The sequence below is a fragment of the Colletotrichum godetiae genome (assembly GCF_030913485.1).
Source record: "Colletotrichum godetiae strain CBS 193.32 chromosome Unknown BDP55scaffold_19, whole genome shotgun sequence".
NCBI lineage: Eukaryota > Fungi > Ascomycota > Sordariomycetes > Glomerellales > Glomerellaceae > Colletotrichum > Colletotrichum godetiae.
This window is the reverse complement of record NW_026851267.1, coordinates 292,692-307,175: the sequence shown is the minus strand read 5'-3', so window position 1 is coordinate 307,175 and position 14,484 is coordinate 292,692. Positions and strand designations below refer to the sequence as shown.

Sequence of the window (14,484 nt, the reverse complement as noted above, 5' to 3'; positions counted from 1 at the left end):
TTCGACTCCCTTCAGCTGTGCTAGCGAGTGTTCACTGGGCAATCCCTTAGGCTGCTCAAATGATTTGCACTTACACGCGATAGGGGATTTGATTTGGAGACAGGGCAGTCTAGACTGGTCTGGTGCTAAAAGGTGGCCCGGAAAAAAGGGAGTCACTGCAGCAGTACCTGGAGTCGGCGCTTGACCAGAGCGTAGGGATGCACGGATCCCTAGATCAACCCCTGTAGGACCCCCTGAAGCAGCTCCTGAGGACAATTTTGTTACAATGTGTAAAATCTCACATGATGTCTGTACAATCACATGATGTTAATCGTCAACACGCAGAAAACCCTACAGGCACCATATGTTAGTGGCTAAAATGGTAAGACGAACCTTGGTCGTAAAGATAATACCTATTCCAACTACTGAGATTGACCGGTTCAAGTTACCTTGTCATGACATCGTCATCAACGTTCACTCACTCAACCGTAGGTACCTTAGGTAGGTACGGATACCTAGCTTTAAAACAGCTTGACAACTTGACACTACCTTTAGTGGTAAGTTGTATCCACCCACCAATTTCACACTCCGACTCTGACGAGGAAAAGTCAAGATTGGCATGGTTTATCTTCAGGCTTCTATTGAGAGGCTGATTACTTCGTAGAGCTAGTGGCTGCATTTTGTTCGAGGAAACCAATCGCCTTCCTCAGAGACTCTACAGCTGTCACCGCATCCCCAGCTGAAGTCTCGACGTTAACATCGCCTGACCTTCCATCAAACCCGTGCTCCGCGTCAGACGGGAACTCGGCTAAAACGCGCACTCCAGATGCCTTTAGCCTCTCTGCGGCCCTAGTGCTACAGTCAAGCGGTACGGCCGAGTCATTCGCACCGTGAAGCAACATGACAGGCGGGAGGCCACTCAGCTTGCCAAAGTCAAGTGGGAACAGCTGCTGATGTTCTTTGGGGATGGCCGTGACTCCTTGAGCAGCAATTTGTTGAGCAAGGCCGGAGACGCCAGTCATATAATCGGGAAATAGGGCGCCAATGTGCAGTGCTGAAGCAAGAGCAAATCTGGGGTCAGCAGCGGGGTCGCCTAATATCGGATGTGCTGACACAGGCTTCCTCTCTTCACCCGAAGCCTTGCTCATGGGCCATGTTTCTAAAATAGGCCCGGTCTCGATTGGTGGCCGGTCGAATATGTTCTTCCCGGGAGTTGTGTATCTAGTCCCAGAAGGATCGAGCATTCCGTAGATGAGCAGCAGTGCGCTGGGCTTCTGAACGGCCGAGACTGCTGTGTTGAGAGCCAAATACCCGCCGGCGCTTGACCCAGCGACTAGGAGCGAGCCGACGGGGCGGCCCAAGATCTCCGGGAGCGATGACCAGGCCCATTTGTAGGCATCTGCAGCGTCTTCCACGGAGGCCTGTGCGGTTGACTCGGGCATCAAGCGGTATTCAGGAGTCACGAAGACCCATCCACGGGCGGCGCAGGCATGTACAAGCCAGTATGGCAAGAACGAATACCGATCTCCGACGATCTAGGAAATCTCTCATGTTAGCAAAACCTCGAGCCACATAGTGTGAAACATCATGAAATACGGGAGACTCACGAGGAAACCACCGTGGTAATGTAGCAAGACGGTAGCGGGAGACCCGTCTGACTTCTCGGGGTACACGACGTCGGCATTAATGGTTATATCTGAAGTGATTTTGAAGGGTACTGTTCGCGACGTGTACCCCGTTAATGCCTCTAACGGAAAAGGGGAGCCCATCTTCTAAAAATGCGGTCGCAGCGAGACGTTTGCTAAAGACCAGACACAGGGCCCAAAAATCCGAGCAAGGAATAAGAAGACGATGGTCCGAATCGGTGTCACTTCAACTTTGACATACAAGACAGATGAGGCAGCGGGGTTGACTGCACTGAGGTAATACTTTGATGTTTCGTTCAGTTATTAATAAGTGGTGACCCCGCCGGGATCATCGGAGGTAGTTTAACCCCGCCATTAGTTCCGCTTCGGAAGCGGCCGGAATTTGCTCAATCACCAATCGGAAATGTCCAATTGGTCGTTGCACAGTTCGTGGACATTGGTGTAAGGTCAAAGAAACCGTTGAGCTGGTCGAAAACCATCATGTCTCCCATGTTTCCGAACAGCAAGGCATCAGACGGACTGTCAACGCTCTCCCTTAGTTCACCTGGCTCGCTGGTACTGGATGCTGTGACGGAGGAGCCGGACAGCTGTGCCCTAAGCTTTCGTAGGCCTTGAAGACGCTCCCAGAGAGCCAGGAGCAGCGGCGACCGTTTACTCAGAGCTCTGATCATTTCGAGCGCAATGTCAAACTCAATGGTAACCTTGTCACAAAACATGGAGCTGGCATTCACAACCGCCAACAAGAGGTTCCCAAAGGCAGTCAGCAAAAGGTGCTTGAAGAAGAGCGGGTTCCGCTTGATGATGGTAGTGTTTTCGTTGAGGCTCGAGAGCATCTGCAGCGACTCTCTGGCGACAGCGACGGCTTTGTGAGCATGTCTCTCGTACTGCACGATCCGTTTCGCGGATTGAAGCACTGGGCGACAGATCAAGTTGTGTAGGTGACTCTTGCGGAGGAAAAGCACGGCCTGAACGTGCCGAACCTCTTGTCCCGGCTGGATAGGTTCAAGCTTTAGGTCATCAGCTAGAAGTTGGTACCACTGCTCTATTCGATAATCGAGATAGTCGATTTCGTCGATGTTGAGTTCACTTTCCTTCTCGACTTGGGTATTGAGGGCGTACCACGTCTTGCCAGCTAGTTTCGTCCAGTCGAGAAGCGCAGTCATCACCGTGTCGTGGCTGTTCTGCCGGGCTATCAGCGGGCTGCGACGAGATACCCAGTGAAACATTCCGGAATTAGTGAAATCTTACCATCGCGAGTAGTGTAGGGTCAACGTGGCAGTCCTGTATATAGAACGGTATGCCCTGCCCTAGGCTCGTCCTCCTTTCCAGCATATACACACACCGAAATGTCTGTAGCCCCGCAGCTTGCTCTTCCGAGTTGGCATAGCGGTCCATGGATGTTCGGCGATGCAAGCCCATTTCGAGGCAGAGACGGGCTGCAAAACCAATGATACGACCGGTCCGCACTTCTTCGTCGAGGTGGTAGTAGTAAAGGGCCTATGAGTACACCGGTTAATGACATCGCTCGAGCCTACTCTCTCCCTGGCACTAGGTCAAAATATCACGTACCATCAGCACCAGCAATTGTATGTTGCTGATCGAGTTTGTGCCCCAAAGCAGCCCCTCGCCAGCTTCGGTGGCGCTCTGAAAGAGCCTCTGGGCCAACTCGTTGCCACCTCCGCTCTCCAAGTTCAGACATATGGCCAGGATTAGTTTCAATTTGTTAGTATCGCTGTGGAATAGGCATTCTGCGAGAGCTCCTCGACTTCGCGTCTCGTGGACATTGACACACTGCAGAGTGTTCAAAACATTACTGGCAACCGCTAGCATCTGCTCTTCACTGACAACAGCGTAGAGGAAGCCAGTGCCCGAAAACCACTGCTTGATGTGGTCAGTCGCATCTTCAAGATTTACCTCCCATAGTGGATCTTGGGCCAGAAGCTTCATGAATGGCCCGTATTGTGCTAGATGAGATGGCATATTCGAAACGGAGTTGGTCCTCGGTGTTGACTTGTCCAGAATGGCTGGGGGAATTCCCATGGCTTCCAGATTCCCTTTGACAACTCCGAAGGTGAACTCGGAGCTTGAGGGACCACAGAACTCCGGGGAATTACTGCTTGCGTCACATGGTATGTGATTTGATCTGGATCTCAGCATGGGGCTCATCTGTTGGCAAGTCGCCTGCGGCGATGGACTCTGTGGAGGGGTAGATTTTGATGCGTCGAGTGAGCTTTCATTTTGAGGAGAACAATGAGAAGGCCTGGATGAATCCGCGGTTCTTAGTTCTAGTCAGCAATTCAGTGTCACTTGCAGAAAAGGAAGAAGACAAAGGGGTCCCAATAATTGATGTAGAATGGGATATCTAGTATAGTAGCGGCTTCACTTACCGTAAATTTGGTTTCTGAGCGGCTAAGACTCGACGATGCGGGTGGTATCCACACGCGACTGAATTGCGTGTACATGCCGCACAGGGGTTGACACCATCGCATTTGATCTTCTTTCTCTTGCACTCGATACTGGAAAGAACTTAGCAAACTTCTCATGATTGGGCAAGTGCAGGGTAGACATACCATGCCTGGTTGACGTAAGGAACCCTTCTGTTCCGTCGATGACGCAGTGCAGTATATCGATCGCTGCTCTCGTCGGAGGGGACCATCGCGCGATAGAACTCCAATATCTTCAAGCCTGTTGGACACAGATAACTCGGCTATCAGCAATTCAGAGTTGGCGCAATGCCGCCTGTTTCTTGGTCGGTATTCGCGTGTGGGCATCCGTAGTCCAAGTGGACGAAGAGGTGGAAAATGACTGCCCTTCTTATTTGCATAAACAAGGATCCCAAAACATGGCTCGGGTGTGCCGGTCTTTCATACGAATTACTTCACTGCGTAGTTCTATGCTAGTCCTATTTGCCCCGTTAGCGAGATTTCACCGAGTGGGGGATTCTCCAGATTTACCCCGCAATTGAGACGATCACCCGTGAGTTCAAACTTCGGTAATGGGGAGAGGCAGTAATTAGTGTCCGTTCACGTGGGTTCAAGACACGTCGCTGATAATTGAATAAAGCAATACGAAACTAATTCCGAGTCACGACTGATACTTCCGGGCCCTGCATTCAGCACCATCTCGATACTCTTTGGGTTGTAGGAACATCTTAGTCCTCGTCAATAAACACACACGACCCGGCCTTCCTCTCAATCATACCTGATTCGATAACGCCAAGAGCCAATTTATGCTACCAACTTTATATGTTGTTTCAATCCAAGGAGTAGGCATCGTGGCCCGCATCCTAAATCGCAAAAACATACCTATAAGCTCACCCGATGGACTGTCGCACGTGTGGGAAAAAATTCAAACGCAAAGGTCATTTGAATCGTCACTCGGCGCGGCACTCCAAGTACAAGCCATTTCACTGCGACTTTAACGGAAGAAAGTTTGCTCAAAGGTAAGATTTTCGGCAACCCCGGTGCTTACTGTCTGCGCACAATTGTCTCTTTTTCTAAATCTTTGTCAGGGACTCTCTATATCGCCATGCAGCCCTCCATAATCGGGATACGCCATCACGGCAAGAGACCCGGGTCGAGATGACTAAGAGGTGCGAACAAGCTTGTGTCGCGTATGCAAGTTCAAAGCAACGGTGCCAGGGCGGGATCCCTTGTTGGCGATGTTTAAAGAAAGGCCTTTCCTGCTGCCGGAAAGGACAGACATCTACGGTGGAAACTAGGCCAGATGAACTATTTGGAGGGGAAGAAGAAAGTAACGTGGAGTTGAGTGACGACCGAAGAACTCGAGAAACTATGATGGATCGGATCTCTGAATCGCGTGGAATACGAGCACCAGCACCGACTGAGAAGGCAGCTGAGACGTTTCTCGGAGTTGAAGACGTTGCAACGTTAGCTCCTGATTTATCTCCATGGCTGCCACCACGAGAGATAATCAGTATACAAACGCCCAGTCGGGATCCTCCGCTCGAGCCCTGTCAATTTGATCTGGGACTCGATGTAGGCTTACATCAGCAACAATCTGCTGCAACAGAGCTAGGCCTGCAATTACATGATCCTCTGGGCCTATCTAGTTATGCAGACTGTACCATGGCGGAGGGCTCCAACGGAATCTTTCGATGGCCAGATGTTGATGGTGGCTTCCATGAGGCCTTTCATTTTTCGGAAGACGGGCTCCTCAATATCTGGCAGAACATGTTTACACAGCAAGCCCCAAAGCCACGCATTGGCTCGACATCAGATTTTCGTGTGCCTCATGCCACAGAGGCTTGGATCTCACGAGCGGGCTCTGTTGAAAATGGACTAGAATCCTCTATTCTCAAGCTGACATTCCCTTCCCCCAAAGCAGCCGACGATGCAATAATCCAGTCTGAGGACTTTGGGTTGGTGAGAGAAATTGACGAGCAAGAGTACCAGGCCATCCTGAACTTCTGGAAGTCTCAAAAGGGCACCTTATCACTCCAGGATGGTGTCTTTCCACACCGTGAGGTCTTGAACACATTCGTTCAGCTCTATTTTGAGCACTTTGACTGTCAATTTCCTTGTATCCACCACTGTCAGATGGAAGCAGGAAACCGCCCGTGGGTACTCTTATTAGCGCTTGCGGCAACTGGCAGCCAGTACTCCGAGATATCGAGATCCTTTGATCATGCTTTGGCATTACAAGAACTACTCAGAATTGCTCTGAAATTAAATATTTTATCATCCCCGTCCTACTCTTATCGCCGTCAGAAGCTAATTGTGTCAACGTAGGCCCCGAATTCTCCAACTTCTACTATAGTCTCTTATGTTCAGAGTCTCCTGCTTCGGGACATCTTTTGCGTTTTTGCAGGCTCTGGGCAAAACATATTCCTTTGTCAATGCGAAAGAATCCATCTTGTGTTCTCATGCCAGATGCTGTTGAGTACCACCAAACTTCAGGACACCTATGACGAGGCTTCGATAGAGGCTCCTATGCATACAACATGGGAAAAATGGGTAGCCCAGGAGACTCGCCGGCGAGCCATCCAGTGTGCGTTTTGTATCTTTCTCCTGAACCTTGGGTCCAAAGTCGAGAATAACAGCTAACGCCCTACGCAAGTACTGGACTCCCTGGCGCTCATCTTTTGTAACCTTCAGCCCGTCTTCCAAGCAAATCAACTACCAATGATCGAGCCCTGTGCCGACAATCTCTGGAGGTCCCACACTGCGGAAGCCTGGAGCACAGAAATGGCCGAGGCAACGGGTCAGTTTCCAACCCCGTCTTTTTGGAGGTCTGATATGCTGACATCGTAATAAAAAGCCAAACCTCGGGGGTGTAGTGTTCAAAGCAGAGCCCCTCAGAATTTCGACGGTTTTTCTAGCAGTTTCGCACTGGTTGTAGCTTGCATGCAGGAGAGACAGCTTCTTATCTCCCTTGTTGGCCCCAACAACCATCTCGAAGCTTTTGCGATTGAAAGCTCTCTGGGTGGGGCTCACTTACGTTCTTTTGGATCGTCCTTAGCCCAGTCTTTCGCCGACACCAAGCTTCGTCGTCTCAACGATGAAATCGAAAGCTTGACAGAACGGTTCATTTCCTTTGATGCAGGAGGTCGTGGGGAAGTAGAAGGTCGCAATAAGGTTGCCTCTCTCCTCTTTCACACAGCGTCAATCTTCAGGCATGTCTCTTTCCAAGCTTTACTTCGCCTATCAGGTTGGCATTCATCCACCGCTGAGATGGAGAATGCGACAGGCGAATTAGAAGGCTGGGTTCTTCGTAATCCTGGAAGCTCTAGGAAGTGCCTTTCTCATGCTGCAGCTATCTTTGCTCAGTTAAGATCCACTCGTCATCTCGCATGCATTGATCGATTGGCTCTCATCTCGGCCGTAATCTATGTACGCCTTTATGACCTCTCCAGGACGCGGGCACCCATCAACTTGGCCGGGCTATCTAGCCTGTTGTCTCATACCTGGGAGTAGACGTCCCATTCATAGACCGAGGACAAAGTGGGATCCCGACTCCGTCCCAACATAAGGTTACCGTTGCATGCGATCCACATCATTCCGATAACTCCACCAGCCCGAACTGAGTGCTTCACTAGGTCTATGCTATTCCAAAATTCTGCGGCGCGATTACTAACTAAGTTCCTATGCGGGTCAGTCTCGTGGAATTTCTGTCTCCAACGGAATTTGTTCAGTCACCATTTTAGACAGCTTCCAGATCCCTCCGTGGACCCTGGGCTTTCACTCGAAAGTCCAATTGAGCCTACATAATACTACATAGTACTCCTGCTAGCTGATCTTGAGGCTAGATTTATCAAGCCTTCGCCTACAGCAATTTAACCTAGAAGAGAACAAATCCAACGACAACCTGCACTGTGAAATTGGGCTATGTCGATGTTCACTGCCATTTAATTCCTCCAGACTACCGGAAGACAAGAAATGGGCGGTACCGACGACGGCCTGTACGGGGGCCTTACATTGGGGTGATAGAGATTTGACGTTGCAACTCAATACTTCGTCCAGGTGTCAAATATTCGCCGCCAGATTAAGGGACTCGTGTGGGCGTTTGAATCGGACACATGATGTGCCCGGGATGTCGGCCGATACTAGTAGACATATTGGGATCCCACAACCCACGGACTGAATCCGGCTTGGCACGGCGGAAATCCCGAACAGGCGTAGGCCCCTGGATCAATTGTAGTCAATGCCCAGGGTAGTAGCCCGCCAATACGTCGGGATCCCACACCTGAGTCTTGACAACTTGCATTCCTTCTGCCGGATGGTGCCCACCAGTAGAAACTCTACTGTTGTCATCACTATCACTACTTTTGCCCTGGCTATGATACATGTAGCTACTCCTACCCCTAGTTGGCTGGAAACCTTTCTCTCTTGTTTCTTGTATTGCGCACAAGTACTTTAGGTATTCCAACGGAGTTGAGATGTATCAGTGCCGTCCATTGTTTTATCGCCCACACGCTATGTCGTCGGGATCCCACTGCTGACCGCGGGGTGGATGATACGGCTCGGCACTTGGGGGGAAAGTGTGGGGTCCAAATGCTCCCGTCCTCACTTGCACATGGCAGATTTAGGGTATGAACCATTGTTGAGTGTATCGTATTTATACTCTTTACTTAAGATCATAAACTATTCAACTGGCGTCGCACCTGGCAATAAGAACTAAGTTGAAGTCTGAAGAAAATGTAAGGTAGTGGGAAGTATTAGTCATCGGGGCCAAGTGGTCAATCATTACGCTCATGTAACTCGGAGACAAACTCTCTAAAGCATCTCACTATGTCCGTTTCATCATCAACCCGGGGTTGTGACCTTTCATAGCGAGCTTTAGAGATGCAATGGACAAGACATCAAGCACCGCTGCAAGCTCTAGGGAGACCAAGTCCGTTCAAAGCAAGCGCAATTTGCGATCTCGTTGCACTGCTAATACTGTAGGCCAGAAAACTGCGCAATCGTCTGTCACAGCAGGCATTTCGACGCCGCAGGGGCGACCTGATCCGTGATCTCCGCGAACGAGCGGATGATAACCACACAAATGAGAGCGAACCGTTGGCCAAGACGCGACGGAAGATTGCTGCCCTTCGAGAATAGCTCGCAGAAGCTCATGCCAAGCTCAATGGCTTGCTCACCGGCGTGCAAGCGCTGGTGCTAAACACTGCTCCAAGACTTGAAGACGCAAACGACGCAAAGTCCTCCAATGACGACGCCTCTGCTTCGAAAACCATTCTGTGTGATCAGACTGTATCGGCAGAGCTTCCATCGACTCCCCAATCTTTTGCACCAGCATTATGGCCTACAACCCTGGCTATCTAGTATGAGACTTGGTATAACTAAACGGCAACAAGCAGACGATGCAACCAGCCGACGCAAACCTGAGCCATGAGGCCGAACCTCAACCAATCTCCGACCCTGGAGGAGGAATGACCTCGTGGGGAATGACTCAACAAAAACCCAACATTTGGTCATTCGATTACCAAATGGGACCGAATGTCTACCATAACGCTCTAGTCTCTGCCCAAGACCTGAGCTCCTCGCGGCACCAGATCTGGGTCAACTCGAACTCCTCATTCTCTGACCACATCAACTTTATACAATAAGAAATCAAGCGCACAACGGAACCACCCAGAGCGCAATTATCTACGCCATTGTTAGCGATGCCATTTCTCCACCGTAAAGCATCGTTTCCAGCTAACGGATTTCAGGCTCTATCTAGCCACGACTTCAGCCCTATCCATGTTCCACACTATTTCCCGGGAGGATGTGATGGCATGGAATACTAAAACGAGGTTTTATCACACCCGCGACATTACTGTGTGGAAAATCCGCCCTTCCGAGGAAACCTTCAACAGGCTCCATGCGCAGTACCGGCCAACTCTGCTCCAGTTGCAATGTAGCTACCCTGCGGTCATTTATTGGCTTCCTTTCCCCTCCATTCGTGACTGCCTTGATCGATTTCATGCCAGTGATCCTTGTCTTGATGAGGTTATCAGCGACATCGTCGGCATGTACGTTATCGAAGCTCTACTTAGCGAGTTGGTCATTGACTCGCCTCCTCAGCGGGTGTACATCAAAGGGGGACATCGTTCAAGCGATGGGAACAATTGACGAGGACTCCAGCGAGGGGCCGGCACCTTTGCCAACGTCTTGGGCCACAGACGCAGTTCTCATTCCCAGTGTTGCCCTGGCCGTCGCGAATCATCTACAGATCGAGAGCCGGTTGGACAGATATAAACCCGATCCAAGGCTTTTCATTAAACATCCCGAGTTCCTTGACGGCGCTAGGGAACTCATGGCACAAGGTGCGCCGCTTCAGTCAGACTTTTCATCGTACCTTTCTTTCCCCTCCTCAATGAACAACAAGACGGCCTCTTCATATCGTAACTTCATAGCTTTCACTTGTTTTGACGTATATGAATGCCAAGAGTGACGCCACTTCAGAATTGTTTCGTCGACTACTAAGAAAATTGCCCCTTTCCTGTTGCACCGTGAAAGTGATACGAAAGTGATACAAAAGATCGTTATATCGCCTTTGGCCGTCGTTCAATGGTGATCCACATCTCCTCGAAGAAACTGACGCCTCCCTTCACTACGTACTTCCCAGGCTGGCTCCTGTTAAGTATCTCTGGCTTGAACGTCCTAAAGAATTGAAGGGGCCCTTTCAACAATTCCATCATTGCAAGATCTCTGCCCAAGCAAACTCTGGCTCCGTAACCAAAAGCCATATTATACTTGAGCATCTCCTTCGTCTTCTCCTCACTCTCTAACCACCGCTCCGGTCGGAACTCACTGGCATTGGGGCCGTAGATATTCTCGTCACGATGGACAAGCCAGGGGTTGCAGGTGACTTCGGCACCTTCAGGTACATGCATTCCGTACAGCTCCATGCCACCTTTCCCGGCAAGACGAGGGAATATGTTGGGTGCTGAGGGGTTGAGGCGCATGGCTTCGCGGATGCACGCGACGTAGAAGGGGCAGTGATGTTGAACTTCTGCATACTGAGGCATCTCCGAAAGATTACCAGCTCGGGTCTGCTCGTCAATCTCGAGCATGAGACGATCGTAAATTTCAGGGTGTGTCATGATGTGCATCATGAAAGCTTGGAATGCAGTGCCAGTGGTATCAGCTCCAGCAAGCAAAACGAGAAGAATTTCGGCTTTGATGTAGTCCAGGTCTAGAGGGTTTCCGTCTTCGTCGCGGGCTTCGATGAAACTAGATGGATGTCAGCAGTCGAGCTGATGTTGAGAAGGCCATAGGTGATCCTCTATCTGCACTGTATACTGACGTTTGGAGCAAGTCGATTCGGCCGTCTGTTGTCCCTTTTTCGATGTCTTTGAATCTCTGGGCGATTAAACCATCCCGAAATCTCATTAGAGTACCGATTCCAGAGTCCTGTTCCGGGGATGCAACTAAATATTTCCCCAAAAAAGTGCTCTTGACCCAATTCGTGAACGGATAGCAACGCGCTAAAATGCCGAACGGCACGAGGCCATCGTGGAATCCTTGAATAAGTCCCTCGACGTCTTTCCCTTGTTCTATGAAACCGAAAGGCTGGCCAAAGCCGACTTCGGAAACAATATCATAAGCAAGGTATACCGCCCATGGAGCAAAGTCCATCTTGTTGCCGGAACTGGCGAAGGCGTCCAGTCTAGAAATCCAGCGCTCAATGTGCTTATCCAGCAGAGGCTCCATCTTCCGGATATTTGAGAAGGAATAAGGAGCCGCGGCGATCTTTCGGAAGCGGGCATGAACCACATGGTCTTGCATGTTGAAAAGCGATTCACTCTTACCGAAACTGCCCGTGATGTAGTGTTGTGACTTGTTGGCGTTTCGGTGGTAAATCTCCGGCAACTTGGTTGCGTCGCTTACGAGCAACATGGTGGGCGTGATGCGAATGACGGGCCCTGAGACTTAACGTCAACCTCCAGATTTTTTGAAACACTTTATAGCCTCGACTTCTTTGACCAAGAAGACATTGCCTTCCTCACTTTCCTGGCGTCTCGGTGCTCACTTACCATACTTCTTGTGAAGCGCCTGATTCACCCGACACTCATCCTCCTTCACATTGTGGTAGGTAATCCAAAGACGAGTGATGGAACCCCAGAATGGGCCGGGAAATTTGGCCAGTGGATGGAAGAACCGATAATACACGAATTGGTAGAGTACCTTCCACAAGACATACGCTACAGAGAGCAGCAAGATATTGCCGAAACTCAGCAAAGCCATCGCGAAAGAAATGACTGATAAGTTGCAAACGTAGTTGAAAGAAGCTCATTTATCTGGAAGTTTTCTGGTTCATATTGACTTCACGTTACAGATCCGACCAAAGTCCCCAAATCGCTGATCTGCCTCCGCTTTCAGTGCTGGGCCTGTTCAAGTGGAGGCCTGAAAGTCGGTCTTACTGGGCCCCTTCAACGGCGCCATCGTCTCGTGGGCCAAGAGTGACGGGCATAGTCCGCTTGATGTTGCATCCACTTGGACTTGCTCGGCACCATTCCCCGCCGCTAAGAAACGGCCGGCTAACCACAGCGCAGCTATTTCTACGGACACAACGTAATTATGGAAACGTATCGTGGCGAGCAACAGGGACCATGACCGACATTTATTGAAGGATTCCCATGGTTGTCAGAATGCTGGGGAGTGGTATGGGTGCGCACCTATCAGAGGAATTGATGATTCATCCTGGCAGGGCCACTGGAGACAGAAGTGGGAGAGAAAAGCGTGAACAACGGTTACATGCGCTTGGCCTTTACGCCCGGAATTAGTATGGCGGCCGCCCACAAGTGGCACATGCTCCAGCTTAGAAGTCAAAGGTACGAGTAATTCCCTATCACTCGCTGGGCAGGCATGCAAGCCAGGCATGCAGGCCAAATACCCTCTCGCCTCAAGCATACACCTGTAGCTTAAGTACCCACGCTGAATGCCCACGTAGATACCGCCTCAAATTCTTGGAATCCGCTTTCTTCTATTACTATGTATCAGTGTATTGTATGCGATGATTGGTGTACAGCCTGCGAGAGCTTTCGTCTTGAGAATTCTATCTGTGGCCATACATGTAGTCATACCCACATATTCGGCCAATAGAGCTACTCATCCCGCAGTTACTGGAGCACTGCCATGAAACAAGCCATCTTCTGTATCTCTTAACATTCATCAAAGCCCCTTCTGTCAGATATATCGCGCCAATGAGGGAACTCAGTCGAGAACCCAGTCGAGTGTGCGACGTGAGGTGGTCCCCGTCACCATGCAATCACCTGACCTGTCTCCGTTACCAATTTTCCGGACGTGGAGTCACGGCTCGCTCCATCGATGACCTGTAGAACTCCAGTGACAGAGCTTTCGATCGTATCAAGTCGATTTACATCGAAGTTCCACCTCTTCGCCGCATCTTCACCCATGGAAGTTCGCACAAACCCGGGGTGAACAGCCACACTAACCAAGTCAGGATGTTGTATATGCAACGATTTGACCAACCAATTTAGCGCGGCCTTGCTCGGACCATAAGCACCTGATGGAAGAGGCTCTTGTTCTTCGATGGATCCAATTGATGATGTGATTCCGATAAACTTAGCAGTGGGGCCGTCCACCCCTCTCGGTCTATCCATCAGCGGCCAGAGACCTTGGAATACCATCAAGGGTGCAATGGTGTTGATTTCAAATAGGCTCCTTAGATCCTCGGCAGTTGTTGAAACTGACGGCGATGCTGAGGTGCTTACGGCGGCGTTGCTGATGAGAACATCAACCCAAGTGACTGCACCGCCAGTCGCTGAATCAAAGGCTTTGCGGACGGCGGTGGGATCAGGGGCGACATTGAAGTCAAGCAATAGGACAAAAAGCTCGCTACTTTCGCCAATATTTACATCTTGAACGCTGGACTTCAGTGAAGCAGCAGCTTGATCGTTTCTGACGGAAGCAACAACTGTTGTGGATGATCTCGCCAACAAGGTCTTGACTAGGCCAAGACCGATGCCTTTATTGGTTCCAGTAACGACATATACGGTGTTCGGCATTGTCGGATATGGATGAGTTTGTACGTAAAGACTGCAAAGCCCGCGCACTGAATATGTTAATCGGGAAATTGACGATCTAAGTTGTTTGGCAAACAGGTAGTTGGTGCGACGTGAGAGTATGTGGTAATAGGGAAAGTGGACGACAAAAAAGCAAGCTGAATCGCAGGACGCGGCATCCACTATTAAATAGATAACAGTTTGGGAAGGATCGGGGCAGAGGGTCATAAAGAACACGTGAACCCTTTAGGGCCAATCCTTCGACGATATCGCGTCAGCAAAGAACACAGATTGCGTGCTGTCTTATTTCATATGTATGTTCCACATCACACACTGTATTTACATCCACGATGACTCTAATTCGTCTATATTACTAAGACGTTG

General features: G+C 50.2%; 6 protein-coding genes across 6 annotated transcripts; 2 read left to right on the top strand and 4 right to left on the bottom strand.

The window, feature by feature from the left end:
• Nucleotides 1-366: 366 nt before the first annotated feature.
• BDP55DRAFT_581839 (Alpha/Beta hydrolase protein) lies at nucleotides 367-1,898 on the bottom strand. The gene is made up of 3 exons (XM_060570830.1): nucleotides 1,587-1,898; nucleotides 593-1,514; nucleotides 367-536 (listed from the first exon to the last, which is right to left on the bottom strand). The coding sequence occupies exons 1-2, from the start codon at nucleotides 1,746-1,748 to the stop codon at nucleotides 633-635; spliced, it is 1,044 nt and encodes a 347-aa protein (XP_060429965.1). The 5' UTR covers nucleotides 1,749-1,898; the 3' UTR covers nucleotides 367-536; nucleotides 593-632.
• On the bottom strand, nucleotides 1,899-4,617 carry BDP55DRAFT_768159 (uncharacterized protein). The gene is made up of 5 exons (XM_060581016.1): nucleotides 4,196-4,617; nucleotides 4,013-4,141; nucleotides 3,195-3,903; nucleotides 2,874-3,122; nucleotides 1,899-2,806 (listed from the first exon to the last, which is right to left on the bottom strand). Exons 1-5 carry the CDS (start codon nucleotides 4,279-4,281, stop codon nucleotides 2,012-2,014), a joined length of 1,968 nt encoding a protein of 655 aa, XP_060429964.1. The 5' UTR covers nucleotides 4,282-4,617; the 3' UTR covers nucleotides 1,899-2,011.
• A 115-nt stretch (nucleotides 4,618-4,732) lies between these two features.
• Nucleotides 4,733-6,535, top strand: BDP55DRAFT_117845 (uncharacterized protein). Its single transcript, XM_060565427.1, has 2 exons — nucleotides 4,733-5,067; nucleotides 5,137-6,535. Exons 1-2 carry the CDS (start codon nucleotides 4,946-4,948, stop codon nucleotides 6,374-6,376), a joined length of 1,362 nt encoding a protein of 453 aa, XP_060429963.1. The 5' UTR covers nucleotides 4,733-4,945; the 3' UTR covers nucleotides 6,377-6,535.
• Nucleotides 6,536-7,864, top strand: BDP55DRAFT_742717 (uncharacterized protein). Its single transcript, XM_060580471.1, has 3 exons — nucleotides 6,536-6,635; nucleotides 6,705-6,848; nucleotides 6,906-7,864. Exons 1-3 carry the CDS (start codon nucleotides 6,578-6,580, stop codon nucleotides 7,559-7,561), a joined length of 858 nt encoding a protein of 285 aa, XP_060429962.1. The 5' UTR covers nucleotides 6,536-6,577; the 3' UTR covers nucleotides 7,562-7,864.
• Nucleotides 7,865-10,513: 2,649 nt separating this feature from the next.
• BDP55DRAFT_703927 (flavonoid 3',5'-hydroxylase) lies at nucleotides 10,514-12,425 on the bottom strand. Its single transcript, XM_060577984.1, has 3 exons — nucleotides 12,109-12,425; nucleotides 11,379-11,997; nucleotides 10,514-11,305 (listed from the first exon to the last, which is right to left on the bottom strand). Exons 1-3 carry the CDS (start codon nucleotides 12,317-12,319, stop codon nucleotides 10,615-10,617), a joined length of 1,521 nt encoding a protein of 506 aa, XP_060429961.1. The 5' UTR covers nucleotides 12,320-12,425; the 3' UTR covers nucleotides 10,514-10,614.
• Nucleotides 12,426-13,038: 613 nt separating this feature from the next.
• On the bottom strand, nucleotides 13,039-14,275 carry BDP55DRAFT_662798 (short-chain dehydrogenase/ reductase). Its single transcript, XM_060574832.1, has one exon. It carries the CDS (start codon nucleotides 14,101-14,103, stop codon nucleotides 13,333-13,335), a length of 771 nt encoding a protein of 256 aa, XP_060429960.1. The 5' UTR covers nucleotides 14,104-14,275; the 3' UTR covers nucleotides 13,039-13,332.
• Between the last annotated feature and the right edge of the window lie 209 nt (nucleotides 14,276-14,484).

Coding starts and splice junctions, on each gene's coding strand:
- BDP55DRAFT_581839 (XM_060570830.1), bottom strand. CDS start 1,748: ATGGGCTCCCCTTTTCCGTTAGAGGCATTAACGGGGTACACGTCGCGA. Junction 1,515..1,586: donor ATTACCACGGTGGTTTCCTC/GTGAGTCTCCCG, acceptor GAGATTTCCTAG/ATCGTCGGAGATCGGTATTC.
- BDP55DRAFT_768159 (XM_060581016.1), bottom strand. CDS start 4,281: ATGGTCCCCTCCGACGAGAGCAGCGATCGATATACTGCACTGCGTCAT. Junction 3,904..4,012: donor GCTCAGAAACCAAATTTACG/GTAAGTGAAGCC, acceptor ACTAGAACTAAG/AACCGCGGATTCATCCAGGC. Junction 2,807..2,873: donor ACCCTACACTACTCGCGATG/GTAAGATTTCAC, acceptor ATAGCCCGGCAG/AACAGCCACGACACGGTGAT.
- BDP55DRAFT_117845 (XM_060565427.1), top strand. CDS start 4,946: ATGGACTGTCGCACGTGTGGGAAAAAATTCAAACGCAAAGGTCATTTG. Junction 5,068..5,136: donor GGAAGAAAGTTTGCTCAAAG/GTAAGATTTTCG, acceptor AATCTTTGTCAG/GGACTCTCTATATCGCCATG.
- BDP55DRAFT_742717 (XM_060580471.1), top strand. CDS start 6,578: ATGCATACAACATGGGAAAAATGGGTAGCCCAGGAGACTCGCCGGCGA. Junction 6,636..6,704: donor TCGCCGGCGAGCCATCCAGT/GTGCGTTTTGTA, acceptor GCCCTACGCAAG/TACTGGACTCCCTGGCGCTC. Junction 6,849..6,905: donor AGAAATGGCCGAGGCAACGG/GTCAGTTTCCAA, acceptor CGTAATAAAAAG/CCAAACCTCGGGGGTGTAGT.
- BDP55DRAFT_703927 (XM_060577984.1), bottom strand. CDS start 12,319: ATGGCTTTGCTGAGTTTCGGCAATATCTTGCTGCTCTCTGTAGCGTAT. Junction 11,998..12,108: donor GGCGCTTCACAAGAAGTATG/GTAAGTGAGCAC, acceptor GTTAAGTCTCAG/GGCCCGTCATTCGCATCACG. Junction 11,306..11,378: donor CGAATCGACTTGCTCCAAAC/GTCAGTATACAG, acceptor ACATCCATCTAG/TTTCATCGAAGCCCGCGACG.
- BDP55DRAFT_662798 (XM_060574832.1), bottom strand. CDS start 14,103: ATGCCGAACACCGTATATGTCGTTACTGGAACCAATAAAGGCATCGGT.